Raw genomic sequence first — 18,698 nt, 5'->3', positions numbered from 1 at the left:
TCATATGGTATGGAATATCCCTTTGGCCAGCCTGGGTCAGCTGTCCTGGCTGTGTCCCCTCCCAGCTTCTTGTGCTCCTTGCTGGTGGGGTGGGGTGAGAAGCAGAAAAGTCCTTGACTCTGTGTAAGCACTGCTCAGCAATAACGAAAACATCCCTGTATTATCAACACTGTCTTCAGCACAAATCCAAAACACAGCCCCATACTAGCTACTAGGAAGAAAGTTAACTCTATCCCAGCCCAAACCAGCACAGTGTCATATTTGAAAAATCTGGCCTGGCCAAAGGTAGACTGGGAAGCGTTAACAGTGAGTTCAAAGCTTGTATTTGAAGACTCTGAAACCAAAATGAATAGCCCGTCTCGTGTTGCACCAGCTGCATGTTGGGAGAATGGACGAAGAGCTGAAGAAAGACTAGACAATGAGCAGCACTATTCTCTTAAGGGGGAAGGGAGGAAAGGGAGGGGGCAAGAAGAGAACACCAGAATGAAATTAAATCCCGCCAGTTTTATTGAGTTTAGAGGCCGCAGTCTGGTTTGAGGGAATGTTGTATTATTAGATTACAATGTTTGGCTAGCATGCAGAGCTCGAAGAGACAGAACAGCAACAGCCGTGATAGGATGGAAAAGAGAGTGACATGTTTTGAAAGTATTATGACTTTTTTTTTTTATTGCCTTACCCAGGTTAGAAGATGCAACTTAGCTGGTCCCTCTCACCTGATAATCTTTGAATTTTTGACATGGAATTGTTGGCTATCATTGGTGGCTTTGGAAGCATCGGAGGGTTTTGAGGCAGTAGTGTGTTTGTTCTTTCAACAAGAGTTTTAAAAAACTTCCAGCTTTTTTTTTTTTTTTTTTGGTCAAACATATAACTTGGAAAGGGCAGTGCTGCTTCCTTTTATGTACATTTATCACAGGATTGCTGCTGATTCTGCCTTGACTGAGAATTATTCTCTCCCAGGCTACCACGCTCACAGGAGATTTCTCTGTGTGGCTGGCAAAACAGACAGGGAAGGTGGCAGTTCCAGGGTGTGGGACAGAGGTAGGATGATTGTACCCAGATTCAGGTGGATGCAACCTTGGAGTGTCAGCTGGAGTCAGGTGCGAAGGTGAAGTGCAGGCAGCCTTGCTGTTGATGTTATGCCCCATCATATGCTGTCGGCTGCAGAAATTACGTGGTTCTAGCCTGGAACTGCTGAACTGTATTGATTTGGTTCTCCTGCTGTTGCAGCTCGACACTTTGAACGCTCCACTATAAGAAGCAGATCTTTTAAAAAAATAAACAAGGCGTTCAGTGTCCTTCGAAGGACAAAAAGTGGAAGCGCCGTTTCCAACCAGACTGACCGGGAACAGGAGACTGTTGGAAACTCTGCTGCTGGAGAGGAAGGTAATGCTTTGTTCTCCTTGTGTTATCACTTAAAATGGGGTAGGGGACCCTATCCACATGGGAACTGGATGTCCATGACTGACATGCCTTTCATGTGGTGGGCTGTGCATGATTAAAAAAAACCCAGAAAGTTCAATCTTTTCTTATTTTCTTCTTTAAAAAGTTGTTAGTGACTGGCAGGCAAGAATATTGCTGGGGTATGTGAGACCTCATGTAGGGCTGTTCTGGTAACAGCCTGTGTGCTACAGCCAGCCCAGTATCAAGCACGCGGGATGTGGGATCTGGGCGTCTGGAATCTATTAGTGGAGCTGTCATTGACTTGCTCTATCATTTTGTTGAAGAGGTTTCATCAGTATGAGCCTGTCCCCCTAAAGCAAACAGATTACAGTGATCATACATTGTAGGAAATTAATGAGTTTTGGCTAATGCTTATTCCATTATTTATAATGAAAATTCCCTGTGGGAAGATGGTATGAGAGTGCAAAGTACCATAATTATTCCAGCACTTCTGTGGGATCCTTGGTGACAAACTTGTATTACCTCAGCCAGGCAGGTGATGAGGTAAGAATGCTCTGCTCTTAAACAGCAGGGAGAGGCAAGTTTGACGTATGTCAAGGATGAGGGGTCTGGCAGGCAGTAACACTTAACATTTGGCATTCTCAAAGCAATAAGCAAATGTTACTAATTGCTTTGGACCATAATTACGATATTAGCATTCATGCATCAAGAGGAAGTGATGATAGAGTGGGAATCATTGTCTTAATCAAAGTCTTCACTGAGCTTATTATTGCTTTGCTTGATGCCTCAGCACCTCACGTCTCTTCCCAGATCAAATGTCCAGGGCAAGAGCCTTAAGATGACAAAATCTCCAACTTCTCTTTACTTTGTATTTCAAGCTGTCATTGAAACGCACACAAAATAAGGACAAAAGGCTGTCAGATGCTGTGTTTAGGCACCATTATTCTTGAAGTGGTGAATTGGAGAACAGCGTTCAATATTTCTTCAGCTTTATTTGCTTATTCCTTCAGGGCAGTTTCACTGCATTGCTGTGTTCTTGGTACTTACTCTCCTAGTCCACATACTTGCTGATGCAGACAAAATAAAACCTGATAATTCAAAATTGTGAAACTTTTCCATAAAGATAATATGAATCTGCTCCTTGGCCTGAAAACATCATTAATAACTTTACTATCCCAAATATTTTATTCTTTTTCCCAAGTAAAATATTGCATATAAGTTGTCTACAACTCTCTCTGAGAAGACAGATATGTTTCTAATTCCCTAGCAACTGCTCAATCCATTGTAAGCAAAAGCTTGCCCTTCTTCAGCTGGAGTGAAATGCTGCGTGTCTCAAGTTCATACTTTTCAAAAGATACCTCTTCAAGATAGGGCACAAACATTTTTATGACTGCTTTCTACCTAGGCTTATAGTTGACATTTGTAATTGTTCCACTGAAAGCTTGGTTTCGCGTCCAGAGTGTGTGGATGATCTAGATGCCAACGGTACCTATCTAGTAACCCAGTGGCAGTCCAGATGTTAACAGAAAGAGGTGTGAAGATGACAGTGGCCTTTACATTTCCAGCAGGATGAAAAGCGCCATTGTGTCCTTTTTAAGGGACATGTAATGGGGCCCTAAACTGGCAATATCTCCAGGGCCCCATTGACAGTGTCAAGATTGTCGTTCTCTCCTTGACTCTGCTTGTGGTTTCATTCCTCTGCACCAAGCATGCCTATAAACTTCCAAATATATTCCACTGCACTGGAAAAACCAGGTAGGCATGTAATTACTTAATGAGCAGTTACTCTTACGTATGAGATCACAGAAGCTGGGTACCTAAATTACTGTATTAATTGCGTATGCAAAGAATGCATTTTGATTACACAGTTCTGGAATTTGGTCTTTAAAAAAATGCAAGCAAGTAACTTGCAGCAATACAAATACAACTTGATCCCTACGCAGTCCTTTGCGACAGTTGCTTTGCGTAATGGCATCTCAAAGACTCCCTCTCTCTTCTTGTTGGAGGAGGAAATGAATATACTTCTTTGTAGCAGTTATCATCATCTTGCAAGCTGGAGGCTTCTCCAGTTCTTGATGTTTTCTTCTTTTATTTATTTTTTTAAGCCCTCAGCTGTTCTGAGCAGCCTGCAGTTTGACTTCTGGTTGGAGCTGCTGGTCAGTCTTTAGGGATAACTGCAGTATTGCCCTGCCCTGTGCTCGCTGAAGGCCCAGCCCAAACCCATGCGAGAAAGGCAGCCCCACATGTCTGACTTCTCATTGCCACTCCACTCTCCTGTGAGTGGTGGTTCCTGGCCTCAGAAGTCCCCACACCGGGGCGAAAGCTGCTGCTACGTTGCCCCAAGTTTCATAGGTTCATGTCTGGGACCACCTGAGGACACACCTCAGCCATGCCTCATTGCTCTAGGAGATCGGACAGCACCTCACCACCTCTCTGGTGGCTCCTTTCCTTGCCAGGCTTAGTCAGTGCCTGAGCAGAATAGTTTTCTATTGTGCCAGTGGGCACAGAGTCATTTCACCCTGGGGTTATTTAACCCCTTCTCGCTGATGATAACCTGTTGTTGATAAAGGAGCTGTCAGATCATCTGGCAAAGCTCAAGATACTATAGCCCATCTGTCCCCAGTTTTCTGAATTCCCTCATCTTAGTTCAGAAGTCTCTATTTAATCTGTGTTTTGCCTGTATTTTGGTCAAAGGAGCTCTGAGAATGAAAACTATGGTGTGCACCTATGTATTGTCCCTGGGCATCAGCAGCACTGATGCCAAATAAACTATTTGCCCATTGTGAAGTGTGTAGGTGCCTTTAATCTGAAGCTGATATGTCTGTTGGGCCAATGCTCAGTTGCAATATGACTGTGAGAGTCCCATTTCCTGATGTGGGAGAAAAAAAATTCAAATAACCATGATTCTGCTTCACTTGAAGCTCAATGTAGTACTGGTTTCAGAAAATTCCTTGGCTACCCAGGGACACTGAAAAATATGATGCATAATGGCAAATGTGTTTCTGTTATAATTACAGCAGAGAAATAGTTACAGTCTAATGCTGTCTTATACCTGGAGTTGGTAGCAGTCCTGTGCTGTGAAGATTACTTCACGATTTCCATTTGCAACCTGTGGTTTGATTTGTTTAAACAATGTCATATTGTGCCAATTTTGGATTTAAATGATTCAGGCTTTCTTTGTTCATCTGTTTAAACATTTTTGGTGACATTTTCAGCAGAGAACTGTTCATTGCCCAAACCAAAGAAAATGTTAGAAGTGAATGAAAAGTACAAAGACTGATGAGAGAATGTTTGGGGGAAGGAGGCGTTAAAATTTTCTAATTTTTAATAATTTGGTAATTTGTAAATAACCCATGCAAAAAAGTATTTGTCTGTAGTGCAGCACCCAAGCTTGTGATTTCTACCTGAGAGTAATCTCATTAACAGCACTTACAGCTACAAATAGCTTTCCAGGTCTGAAGCAGAAGTTAGGAAAGCTTAAAAGAGACGGTTTCATTCTGAGACATGAGGGAAGGTGACAGGGACACCCTTCCGGCACTGATGCATTTAAGATGTGCTATCTTCTGACTGGATCTACGAGTGTAAATGACCTTGACAGTTTTCTTAAATGATAAAATAACTCCGAGCAAAGACTGCTCCAGCTTTGCTAGGCTTATTTTTATCACTGTGCTCTCAGTTTGGCATCACACTCTTTAAATTAACTTCCAAGAAAGACTAAATATGTATATGCTCTTTACTCAAACTGATCCACAAATACAAGCTATAAACCAGCTGACAATTTAGGAGGAAAGAATTTGGGAATGCAATTGCAAAAACCTCTGTACAGTTTTAACTAAAAGGGAGATGGTTTTCAAAAACCTTCATCAGTTCCATTTTGCAGTCAAGCCATTGTAAAATAAATTGAATTTATTATTGCTTGAGGATGCCAAATGTTGTTCAAAGTCAAACTCATTCTTCTTAGTCTCATGGTGGGTGCAGTTCTACCATCTGTTATTGCTTTGCAGCAGTCAAAACCAAGGCTGCCCTGGCAGGCACTGGCAGGACCACAGAACAGACTTTCCCGTTGTATGGGTGTATCTCGCTCCTACTGTTCAGTCTGAGCCCTGTTGTCTGTTATATATAGATAAATAATAGATAGATAGATAGATAGATAGACAGATAGATAGACAGACACACAGACAGACAGACATTATAAATACTTCACCGTTTGGGAAAGGTACATGAAGAAAAAGAAGGTAAGTAAGTGAAACACAGATGGCTTTAGGTATCAACCATTTCATGGCATTAAGGCTCTCTATGTGCAGAAAAGAAAAGTGGCCTCTGCAGCCCCAGGACAAGACAGCACAGCCCAACTTCTGTCTCAGGAAGGCTGCACCCCACAGGAATCCCACGCTGCTCCTATTTTCCCCAGATCTGATTCAGTTGCAGTTCTGTTTTCCCAAAACTGCTGTCGGAAGTCTTACAGAACTGGTTCGAAGCGCGCTGCTCTAGGACGATGAGCCAGGCAATTTCCAGAAGAGATTGGCTTTGTAACGTTTCCTCCGCTGCAGACGGATAAACTTTGCCTGCTGTAGATGAGATAGGCAGCCACAACTCTTCTGAGGCACATTCAACTCTACAACAGTTTCATTTGAGTTCTTTTGGGACTCCTTTGGTGAGAGGAATGTCCAGAAGCAAGAAAAGACATTAAAGCTGGCATTGCCTTCTACCGGCCCCCCTGCACCAGACCAGCGTCCCTGCCTGGAGAATTAACGAAAGGCATCGAATCAAAATGGTGGCAAACTGCTGGGAGAATGAAATGCTTAAATGAAAATCAATTGGGAAGGAAGACTTGCAGAACAAAGTCCCACACTAGGGCAAGTGCTTGTGACATTCACAGACACACGAATTTTCCAAGAACAGGTTACACAAGCTTTGTTTAAATTCTGGTGACCAGGTAGCATGAGTGTGTGTCCCTTCTGGATAGCCTTCTTGTGGGGGTGGGCTGGCACCTCACATCAGTCAGACCTTCTGCTCTAAATAACGACCTGCAACCGGAGACACAAGTCTTGTTTACAGTGACCTTTCATTAATCCGGACTCAAGAGTCATAGCAAACATTACCCAGTGCTTTGTCACACTGGATACTGGGAATGAAGGCAGAAGTTTTCCTGATGGCAGCAGTGTCAGAAAGAGCACAGTGCACAGAGAAGTCAGCCGAAACCTGAGCACTGAGGGAACACTACCATTAAGTGTTTTAAACTGTGGGGATAAAATGTTAAGCATACTTAAAATTTTGTATTACAGTCTCATGGCCACTATACTAACAAGTGCTTGACGTCCTACATCGTACCAGATAAGCAGAGTTTACTGTGTAAAGCTGTTGTTTATTACTGTAAAGGGATGTGTGAAAATACCAATAAAATTGCACATTAATATAAGGAAAATATGGTTTGAGGGAAAAGCACACACAGTCTTTCTGAATGCAGATGACATTTTATTATATTGACAGATTCAGAATGCTCCATACAACCCCCGGTGACAAAAACACAACACTCTATGGGAAAACCTGCAAGAATCACCAAAAACAAGACAGAAAGTTTACTTCTTTCTAGATTCAGCAGCTCTTCGATATTTAAGGACTGGAAATATAAAATGGTAAAGAAAGGTATGCAACATTCCTGGGTTTTCCTGCTCTGGAAAACCTGGTCAAAGAGAATAGAGAATTCTAATTAAGAGTGTAAGGGCTGGAAAACGGAGTCCGTGCAAGCTGATGCTTCAGCCTCACAACAGGCTGTGTGTATGTGAATGGTACAAGCTCTCAACCCAGTTAGAGTCGCTTAAATAGGGCTGCTGGGGCCCCATTCACTGTACACAACCAGGTGCTGGAGCAGGGTCCACCTCTTCTGGGTATGGTATATAGATTAGAAAAATTCAAGTTGAAGATGTTGCTTTCCAGACAGGGTATCATCTTGAAATAGGCATGATATCAAACTGCGCACAGTGTATGCAGCCTGTTTGGCGAAAAAGTGGCCGTGAATTTTCTTATTCAAAAAAATAGGTAATTGTGTATTTTATACAGTTACTTTGTCAAACTTACTGTTAGTTCATCAAAATAAGCATTTGCCTTTCCCTTATGACGGTCTAGGTTATTGGTAATACAAATGTCCATGTATATGTGTGAGATGAAAACAAGAGGCAAGTCTTCAATGAAGAGAGCAGAAATTAAGGGATCATAGAGTTATTTTGGTTGCTTGGTTGCAATTTATTAATTATATTCGATAAAGAACACAAATCAAATGAAGACAGGAGGTGAGGCAGTACATCCTGCTAACTATGAGAAGAGAAACCTTAGTGACTTTCAGACCGACAAGAAACCTGTCTTGGGAAGATTTGTTTTGTTGTAGACTGCACACTTCAGAAGGAGATTAGGTATTAAAAATTCCTGTTAAAAAATCTGCATAAAGTCATATTGAAAGTCAGCCAAGTGCCACTACAAGACTTAATAAACTGGTTAAAGCATTGTTCAAGATGCAACGAAACTTATATAAGTTTATGCCTTATATAATGATATATGTAAGTCATATAACTGTAGAGACTTGTTCACTGCCACACCGCCCTGATTTTGTTCTAGAGTTTATATAAATAACGTAAGAGTGGCAATAGCTCGTTCAGTCCACAGTTCTCCATGGTCAAGCAATGTAATTGGGTAATTCCTTTAGAAAAATTTTCGGAGTGAGGTATGGGAGAATGAGTGTTTGGGTGAAAAAACACAGTTAGGACAGGAGGTGAATGATCATGCAATGGGAAATGGAACTAGTTCTACTATAGGACTGCCTTGGTAGTCTGCAAAATATACAGAGATATTTATTTATGTCATTTCCACGCGGAGAAGACGTGGGGATCCGGGTTATTATTTGCATTTTTGCATACAAATACCCTTATAGCCACACCGAGCGTGTAAAATGTGCATGCTTATTCTGATGCAGAGATCAGGCCTTTGGTGATTTTTGAGGAGTACTTGTCTCATCTGACTTTAAGCACCCACTGAGGTGCCAGAGTTAATTGCCTCTTTCTCCTTACATAGCAGTGGAGAGAGTTTAGCACCTCCAGGGGGGATTTAGCCCTGAAGTGGGTGTCGCTCCCTTTGAGTGTCTATGCACTATAAGGGAAGCCAGAGCAAGCATATCACCAAATTATGCATTTGGCTGAGAGACCTGGATTTAGATGGAGTGAATCTACCCTTCAGGCTAAAGAGAACCAAACAAGTTACAAGCTGGGCAAACAACATTCAGAAAATAGAGGAGTACGGGGAAAATAAAGCACCTTCTATTCCTGAGACATTAAGTTGCATGCAGCACTGAAGTAAACCCACATTAGCACAGAAACTGCTACTACAAGAGTGTAAACTAAATGCATACTTGGCTATTAGGTTGATGGAGGCTGTACAGTTATCTAGATAGACTTTTATATCCTGTCAACTCTCCGTAAAACCACAAAGTCGAAGTCTGTGCCACTGGTAGGTGCTTTTTACAGACGTGGAGGAAGACTGCTTCCCGCCCCGGAGAGCGTATGATCAAAGAAGTGGTAAGGGATCCGACATGGTGTTTCTTAATATTTTTTTGCTGTTCTTTCTTTCCCCTTGCTCTCTCCAAAAAGGTTTTGGTGCCTTGCTGGTTTGTTGTCTGCTAATTCTGTGGTAGAAAAATATTTATTCTATCTATCTATCTCACATACTGCTCTGTTAATTTTCATTTAACTCTTTACCGCTATGCAGTAACAATCACTGTACTTCCATTTCTAAAATAGGTTATGGAAAAAATATTAGCACTTAATTTTTTGACTTACAGGTTTTTCATATAAGCGCTGGATTGGACCCACACACAAAATACTCAAAAGCTTTCTCTCACCTATGGGGGATTCAAAATAATTGAAGGCTGATAAACCTGTGCTAGAAAACTCACTGGTGCTTTTACTTCAACTTCGCTTGCTGCTGAATTTGGATTAAAATTCTGAATTGATCTAGAAGCAAATAAATTATTAGTGACATGCTGTGAAAGCAAAGTTGCCAGTTGAAAAGCAGAGTTTGGAAGAGGGTACTCTTCTCCAGTGCATCCTAAACACAAAAAGGACCCCTGCCCACCATTAGTCCCTCTTCCCACACCCAGATTGCCAGGGCCAGCAGAGATCTTTCCCTCCAGGCGCTTTTTGAGTGTACTGTGGTTTCAATGCAGAGGCGGCTCAGTAAGAGCCAGTTGACTTCCTAGAGTTGAAAGGAGGGGGCTCTGGTAGGGAAACTACTTTTTGTGTTGGGTTGCCCGAGAAATCTTGCTTTTCTGTTAGCTGAAGGTAAAAGAATGCTTCCTTGGACGTCACAAGCCAAGCACCCAGTCCCTAGCTGTGGTACCAAAAATGGAGGAAAGCAGGGCAGCCTGGGATGCTTCCAGTAAGACAGAATGTGCAGGGATGGAGGTTTGTCGACTGTCCACGCCCATCTGCTCTAGGGCCAGCAAGGAACTGTGGCCTGGCTCAGAGTGGTCTCTGGTGACTAAAAATGCATTTTGTTTCCTTAAAACATTAGCACGTGTAACTGCTGGCTTTTTTTCTTTAGTACATTTCATCTGTCTGGATTACATCAAAGGTTTAGGGCTGTGTTTTGTGGAGGAAAAAAAAGGAAGTTTGAGTGTATTACTTAAGAAAGATCCCTTCAAGTCCGCTCAGCAAACATAGGTATCCTTTCCTCCCCACTTAGTATAAATCCTATCCATGCATAAAACCTAGTTTGGGTAACTGGCATGTACTTGAAGTTGTGCCGTGCATGTTTTAACAAAGCAAAGCTGTGATGTCAAATAAATACCTTACAATGTGCATTTCCAGGTTTTCCCAGGTTGTATCACCTGATTCCAGATGGGGAAATTACCTGCATTAAGATCAACCGTACCGATCCCCATGAAAACCTGGCCATTAGGATTGTGGGAGGCAGTGAGACTCCTTTGGTTCACATTATTATACAGCATATTTATCGAGATGGGGTAATTGCCAGAGATGGAAGATTGCTGCCTGGAGACATGATACTAAAGGTACAGTACTGTGGAGGTACAAGATAAAAGTATCCTAACAAAGAGTAAGATGGTGTAAGTCGGTCGATGAGGTGAGATTCACAATGTTGCTTGTTTGTGTGGGTAGAATAATGCACGCAGAAAGACATTCGGTTCCTCTGTATGCTGTGATGATTTCATTCATTTCAATGGTTTTTGAGGCTCACAGATTTGTTTATTTTTCCTGTTCACTACAAAGCCTCTCTGATTTCCACCATCTATAAACATGGTAGATCCGAAATGCAATGTAAGGCAATATAGTGTTGGCGTTTCTGACCCAGTGGTGCCGAAGTTTTTTTCTGAAAGCAGAGGCTGGGCTTTTTGCCCTCTTTGTTTCTGCTGAACTGTGGGCTTAAACCTCAGTGAGTGAGGTGTCCATTGCTTTCAATCCCTCTTACACCAGGATGGGTGATAGGGGCTGGATCAGGGCTAAGTTCCTTCTGCATCTCGCGCCTGTGCGTGAGGCGTGCAGCACTGCACGGCGTGAGACACTGCCTGCTCCGTTTTGGAAGCGTTGCTCCACCCGCAGCCGCAGGTGACATCTCTAAGAACAGACTTGAGCAGCATTCAGGCATTAGCTGTTGGCTACTAATTCTGCTCCTGTTTCTATAGAAATGTCTAACAGATGAACTAGACGTAGGCCCGATGGTTGACGATCATACGTCTGGTGAGCAGTGGCTTCAGCAATAGCTTTTGAATGGGACCTGCACTCTCAGCTGCCCCAGCGACTTGGAGCTCTGCAAGGATCCTTCAATGCTTAGAAGGAAAGAGCAATAACAGAAAATACTAGCTCCTTTCCTTGCTTTGACGGTGTGTAGTTGGAGTGCACAGGTACATTCACATTGCACGCCAAAAGTACGACTGCAGCTCACCCAGGTCTACACAAATCAGCCTAAATCAACTAGCTCAAATATTGGTGGCAGCGTGGCCAGAGATGGCAAAGAGTTCAATATAGGTTTTCCAAATTACAGGTAAACATTTGAGCAGACAGCTTTGTTCGCTGTGAGCCGTGCTGCCATGGATAGACTGGTGCTGGTATCCCGGCCAACCAGTGTGGCATTAGCTGGGGTAGGGCTACAGGAGCTGGAAGTGGGGTGGACTGCAAGGCGGGCATGCCCCACGTGTCTGGAGGTGCATATCTCAGGGACATCTTCCAGGTGGGACTCTGGATGTCCATCTTGCTGCCTGCTCTGGCATGCCTGGCTGGCAGGGTTTGTGAGTAGTTCTCCCAGCCCTATTGATTTCTACTAAATATTCCACGTGAGTAATTAGAAAGGATACTGTCCTTTGAAGTTCAGAGCACCTCCTGTAAGCCACCGTGCTTTCCTACCTTTTGCTGACCCCAGTGGCAGCTGAGGATACTTGAGGCATGCCCGGGTTGTGACATGCCTTCTGCTTCATGCCTGATGGACCGCTGGCTAACGGGATTTCACAGGATCACGGTGCGGGGATACTTCGCTCTGGCACCGTTTAAACGTGCCTCTGGATGGCGGTGCCAGGGGCCAGCTGGATGAGTGTCACCCAGCCGTGTGTTTCAGGGAGGATTTTTGTCCTGGTGCCAGCACAGAGCGGCAGAGTTAATAGCACCACCGAGCCAAAACTGTTCCCACAGGGCATATCCAAACTGCAGTGGGAAGCTGTGATTGCAGCATGGAGGGGCCCGGCCCGGCTCGGCTCTCCCCGGCTCTTTACCAAGGATTCACAGCGATTGCAGCCCCATGCTGGTGCAGCTCATGTCATTCGTGGTACCCAAGCGGGCAACTTAAAGTTAGTTGAGCTGTGCCCCCAGGGGTGCAGTGCCCCCCCCCCCCAGACAACAGTGGGGTCACGAAAGCCCCATCGTGCCCACATGGGCAGTCTGCAAAATCAAATGCCAGTCGAACGCTTTTGTCCGTGCTGGGGAACACTTCTGTTGCAGTTTGGAGATGTTTCTTAATATTTAAATGGTTCAACCTGAGCAATGTAGAAGTACATGGAAATAACTTGTCTCATTCTGGTTTTCCAGCCAGCAACTAATTACAACCTTGCAACCAGTTTTCATTTAGCAGTGATAAAGTGCAATGCCTAGTCGCTCTTATACATGTGGACATGACTGGATTGACTGGAAGCTCTTTTTTTTCCTCCTTCTTTTCCTCAGCCAAATTAAAGAAGCGGCAGTTCTGCAGTTTTACTGCCATCTGAGCTAAATCTTACCTGGAGAACACTGGGAAACATAAAAAGCCTGATTCTCTGGTGCGGTATATCAGCGTAATTGCTAGCAAACATCCAGGACATTTGAACTTCTACTTGAGGCTCTTTTCTTCATTTTAATTAGAGATTCATTAGTGGGGAACATTTAGTTTTCCTGTTCCTAAAACAGCTGGGAGATAATGAAGAAGAGAAACAGCAGGAAAGTGGTGGGAGTGAAAGGAAAGGCTGGCAAGGAGATTTGAAATCAGAAGCTAGTGGAATAAAACTAAGATAATATGAAAGGATATTGGAGCTTGGGGAAGAGCTATAAGAAAGCTGAAAAATAACATGTATGTCTGGAGACTATCAGGGAGAAAGAGGGGAAAAAAAAGAGGCAGAAAGTGTCTGTACAGCATGTCCTTTCCTCAGGGGGAAGACTGTTCTGCACCACAAACTTGGCCTCCTGCGTGACACTGTTTGAAATAGCATATGAAGACATCTGTATAAACAGATCTGCCCTCTCCGGTGCCAATTCAGATTAGGTGGTCTTTCTGCTGCTGATTTATGCTTTTCTTTTCCAGGTAAATGGCATGGACATCAAAAATGTGCCTCACAACTACGCCCTGTCAATCCTGAAGCAACCCTGCCACGTGCTCCGACTGACAGTGCTCCGAGAGCAGAGGTACCGATGCCGAAACAGCGGACTTTCTCTTGATGCTCTCTGCACCAGGGACGACAGTTTCCATGTTGTGCTCAACAAAAGCAGTCCAGACGAGCAGCTGGGAATAAAGCTGGTCCGCAAGGCTGATGAACCGGGGGTATTTATTTTCAACTTGCTGGAAGGTGGCATGGCTGCCCGTGATGGACAACTTCAGGAGAACGACCGAGTGTTGGCCATCAATGGGCATGACCATCGGTACGGCAGTCCAGAGAGCGCAGCCCAGCTGATACAGGTTTGTTACCACCACTTTGACCACAGGTTCTGAATTTTGCAAAAACCAAGCAGTGTATTTGCACCTTCCATTGCAGCAAAATTAATGGGTGTGTATTTGGGGGAGAGAAGGAGATGTGTCAAGCTCGGATGGGAATTTACATCTCTCTCTCATTGTGGATACAAGGGTGAATATGGGCATGGACCATCTCCCGGTGATGCCTGCTGTGATCGGTTCACTCAGGGGGCTTTGTAATGTACAGGCCAATGTAAACCTCCATATACTCGGTGCATCAGCAGAGAGTGGTGCGCTCTGCCAAAAGGCAGGCCAGCCTGTGCCCCGGGAGCGCAGGGTCCAGCCGGGTCCTGACTCCTCCAGCTCAGCCAGGAGCCACAGTGCTCCCTGGTGCAGCCCTGGAGCAAACCAGAGCAGCCTAAGGCAATCAAGGGCATGCTTCAGGATGAACATCATCCTCCCAGACTCGGGGATTGCCCATGGGTTTTACGATTGATGGTACTCCGTAGAGTCTAGATATTTCTTACCTAAATCCAGCATATGGGAATCAAAATGTTTTCGAAAAAATGGATCTGTATCTGTAGTTTTTATAAATCTCTATTTAGACTCGCGTGGAGAACTGAAGGGGTGCCTCTGCAACACACTTACACAGTCTTACCACAAAACTGTCAGAAAAAGCCCTGTGCGTTTCTCAGCTACATGATCAGTCAACTTCTGCCTAATTTCCCCTCCAGAACCATTTTCATTTTCTTTCTTTCTTTACAGCCTACCTTTTTAGAAAACTTCAACATAAACAGCAAAGCCAAGAATCTTTTGTTGCTTTTATCTTATATTTATAGCAGTCATTATACTTGTGCAAATTTACATTTCATTTGGAGGCGTGCAGAGTGTTCACATATTGGAGAATTTTGTGTGCCTCGATAACTAGATGTCAAACAGGCTGGCTGCTTCCCCTTTCTGACAGGTATAACCAGGGTAACGTGAGTTGGGCTGAAAGAAGCATTCGAATCCATGCTTTCTGTGGAGAGGATTCCTCCTTTAGCATAGGCTTAGTTGGCTGTAGTCAACTTTTATCAGAGAAGTTTATAGCACAGGTAAAGAAAACAGCATCACCTTGCATAATGCCAGTTGTTGAAATTCTGGCCCAGCATCTTCCTGGACTACTTTATGTAGCTCACTAACTGGGAGCAGAAGGCGGCGAGGGGCAAGGTTTAAATTCTCCAAGGGGAACAAAGTCTGGAATGAAAACTTTTCCAAAAAATTGGTATTCTCGGAACAGTTCTTTATGGCTACAAAACCAGGCAACAGTGCTCCATAAGCAAAAAACACATGCAGCGTAGAGATGAAATGGAAAAAATGACTAATGAGACCATTCACACACAAGAGTTTAAAAACGCAACTAAAGCTCTTATTGGGTTCCAAAGGGTGGATGTTATTTATAATAATGCTTGAAATGCACACCAGTCCCTGGAAATTTAAACAACATGTCTATCAAAGGGGAGACTCAGGTTTCCAAACAGCCAGGATTACATTGCATTGATGCGAGCTCTATGAATCACATTTGTCTAATGCAAAATTCCCAGAACCTGTGTCTTTTTTGTCATGTTTTTTCATCAATTATCATTTGCTTTTCCTGTTTCCATGTTATGCCAGAGAAAAACCATTATACTGAAGCTACAAGTGTTTTGCATTTGCTTCTTACATGAAGGGATGTTTTGCTGTGTCCTCTTGCTTTCTCAGCAGCCTGTTGAGACCTCAGCCTGTGTCGCTCACAGTACGTTGAGGTCTTCAAATTAACAGTGGTGGAAGCTTCAAATAAGCCATCAGTTTCTTTAAAAGCAGAACTAACATTCACTAATATCATAAAACGTGGCCGTGGCTTGTTAGGCCAAGCACAACTGGGAGATTATCAGATTTCTGTGGAATCTGATTAGTTTTGACTTCTAAATAATGAATAATTGAGGCAAATTTGATTCTTCAGGCCGTTAGCAATTATATATTAGCATATGTGAAGCAGTTGTTAACCAGTAGATTAGGTGCCTGGCTGTTTATAAGCTCGGTCACAAGAACTGAAATGAAGAAAACGCGTAAGTGCTAATTAGGAACGCGCACACATCGTAACACTTGGGAGTCTGCTGCCTCCCATTTGTCGTGTCATCTTTAGTCCTGGCCGTGTGTCAGATGTGGCACTTTTAATCTAAATAACGTGACATCCCACATCTGTCTTCCATGGGAGCGACGAGAAAAGGAACAAGGTAAGAGATGAGTGGGCGCTGGTGTGAGCACATCAAGCCCAGCTGCGCGGGTTGAGCCAGACTTTCCCGCCCCCAGATGTTCGCCCCCCTCTCCCCGTCTTTCCCCCCGCCGCGGCGGGCGCGCGACCCTCTCTCTGTCACAACAGCTGTCGCCGGCAGAAAGCCGGTCGTGCGGCCGCTGCGGGCCGGAGGATGCAAAACGTGTCCCTGCTCCACCATCCCTGCAGAGACGGGGCAGCTTCTGCCGAGAGAAGAGGCAATGCCACCGTGTCTCTGCCTCCCTGTTTGATGGGCTTAGGCCGTAACAAATTTTAATTCTAGTAGATTGTTTCAGCTATTGCTTGTGTTCAGTCTCAAAGCTCATTTCTTTAATTCTTGCTTCAGCTTATAAAACAGAGAAGGAATTGTAGGAAAAGCAAGTGGTAAGAGGGAGGGAGGTATCAGAATGAAGCAGCAATTAACATTCTGATCACTGGAAATGTTAATGTGTTTTTATATGGAAATACGTAAATACAAAAGCTGGTCTTGTTGTTTAGATAACTTTTTAAAACACTCTGGACTTCTGAGAAATTACTCAACTTGACTGACCTGGAGACAAATGTGACATTGCGATAGACACTCTTGTTGAACTTTTGCTAGTCATTCTGCAAGAATTAATCACATTTACAACCTTCCTCTAAATAACCAACTTTGATACTAACCATGTGGCAGCTGATGAGTTTTAAGCAGAAGTTGCGTAAGTTGAAGTTGTTTGTTTTAGAGAAAACTGGATTTTCGTGGGGCCGTAGGAGGCTTAGTCTCGTATTGTTCAGTTTCATCTCACTCACATTACAAACCAGGCACCGGGGTGGTTTCACTTCTCCTGAGATACAGCATTCTGCCTTTGGGTGCCAGATGAGTCCAGAAACCAGGAATCAATGTTCTGTAATCATAGACCTGGTAAAAATATCTAGGAAGTTATGTTGAAATACTTATGTATGTATGTATGTATCAAAAGCTATATTATGAAGCTGCGGGGATTTTAGTTGATGGTGAAAAAAACTAGCATTCCCTAAAGTATTAGGAAAGTAACAAGAAAGTGCATATTTTTTACTGAGATACCACCTTCCTTGCAAATAACACAGCCTGAGCATGCAGATTTCTAGGTTGAAGTGGGATATTTAGGAGAGGTAGGTTGGGTTTTTTTTAACTATAGTGACATTTTTCAAAAGCATTTTTTAACTCTCAGCTACTACTATTGAATCCAGCTCCAGAAAAGACAAACCAAACTATAAAAACGCAAATCCCAGGGGCTGCCTCTGGCTTCTGTTAATTGTCTGCAGGAGATTTGATTTCAATAGCGCAACTGGATCTGGGTTTGGTTTCCAGCTGCTTGTTCAACACCAGCTTTCCCTGGAGCTCCTCCCCGGCAAGCAGGGCACGTCCGCGTGCCAGCAAGCCAGCCCGGAGGTCTGATGCCCCCGGGGTCTGTGGTACCAGCAACCATCGCTACTGCAGCTCCAGGGGGACCAGACCCCAGGAGGTGCTTGTGGGGGGCTCCACGTTAGATACCGAGCAGCTCCCCGGTGATAACCTGTGAGCCAGCAGGCAGGGGCCCCTCTGGAGACTGGCCCTGAAGAGCCCCTCCTGCCTGCCACCATACCAGGGTCTTTAGCCTGGAGAAAAGGAGATTAGAAGATTAATTCTTTTTATCCTCTGAGTATGCTTCTGTAGCATTGGGGCTACCTCTACCCTTCCCTTCAGTTCAGTGTGTCGGTTTGCCCCTCTGGCAGACATCTATGATTTACCCAGCTAAATCCCACTCCCTCTCAGCTCTGTCTTTGCATTACTGTTGCCTTGAACAAATTCATGTCACCCTACCGAGAAAAGAATGAAGCCATTAGTTTCTAGGAAAACAGTGGTGATCCAATAAGACAGAGAAAAAAACTCACCTGTACACAGAATTAAAAAAACTAGTATTAGGCACACACAGAACACCTTAAAAACAATAAGCAAACATAACTCGGTAGGAGCTTTGCAGCATCTCTCAGGCACACAACTATTATGACTTTATACAAAAAGGCCTAGGAGCATTTTGAGCTTATTTTGGGTTAATTGTTTTTGCAGTTCCTAGAGTAAGAGTTTGGGCTAGTTTCACCAGCCTAAGCTCCATTACTCTGTGTCCTTGCTTGTGCCCTCCCTCTTTCTCTATGCTCCAGTGCAATAGGATTTTACTTCTCAAAATAGTTGCACATCCCTTTCTTTAAGCTGCCTTGCATTTGTCATGCTCATTGCACGCAGGTGCACTCAGTTACATCGTTTATTCCCCAATTTCACCAGCCAAGGCTCCAGCACATCCCTCGTTAAGTGCTAATGGCAACTTTTTCAGGGTTCCTGCTGTTCCTGCTTGGCGGCAGCAGCCCTCCCTCCCATGGCGGGCACGTTGCTGTTCTGCAGTGGCGTACGCAGGTGTGTGCGAGAGCTGAGGCAGTGCTTGCTGTGGTGGATCACTGCTTCCAGCCAAATTTGGGGCAGAAAGGAAGGGTTTTTCAGAGTTACCAGCAAATTTTCAAAAGAAGTATTAAGTAGCTGGCAGTAAATTTTTATGGACTTTATTGACCTGAACTGATGGTACTCCTTTATGTCGTTGCAACCGCGTTAGTGGCAAATCCAAACCACGTTTAAACGGGACCCACGTTTTGTGAATGCTCTGGGGCTGAAGTGCAGGGGTTTATCGTGCCGGTGCGGTGGGACTCACGTTGCACCTCCTCCCACAGGCCAGCGAGAAGCAGGTTCACTTCGTCGTGTCGCGGCAGACCAGGCAGCAGACCCCCGACATCTTGCAGGAGACAGGCTGGAGCTGCGGCGGCG

The 18,698-nt window shown here is 44.1% G+C and overlaps 1 protein-coding gene across 2 annotated transcripts in view; it reads left to right on the top strand.

Moving 5' to 3' along the window:
- LNX1 (ligand of numb-protein X 1, E3 ubiquitin protein ligase) overlaps positions 1–18,698 on the top strand; it is a 70,281-nt gene that overhangs the window by 35,388 nt on the left and 16,195 nt on the right. The window contains exons 3-6 of one of the 2 annotated variants that reach the window (XM_010297524.1): positions 1,228–1,383; positions 10,257–10,459; positions 13,228–13,599; positions 18,605–18,690. In XM_010297524.1, coding sequence (XP_010295826.1) covers positions 1,228–1,383; positions 10,257–10,459; positions 13,228–13,599; positions 18,605–18,690 — 817 coding nt within the window. The remainder of the gene's footprint in view (positions 1–1,227; positions 1,384–10,256; positions 10,460–13,227; positions 13,600–18,604; positions 18,691–18,698) is intronic. The other variant, XM_010297525.1, reaches the window with a different exon arrangement.

This window comes from Phaethon lepturus, unplaced genomic scaffold, assembly GCF_000687285.1.
Source record: "Phaethon lepturus isolate BGI_N335 unplaced genomic scaffold, ASM68728v1 scaffold45261, whole genome shotgun sequence".
Classification (NCBI taxonomy): Eukaryota; Metazoa; Chordata; class Aves; order Phaethontiformes; family Phaethontidae; genus Phaethon; species Phaethon lepturus.
Note: the sequence above shows the minus strand (reverse complement) of the source record. Positions and strands in the feature narration are given on the sequence as shown.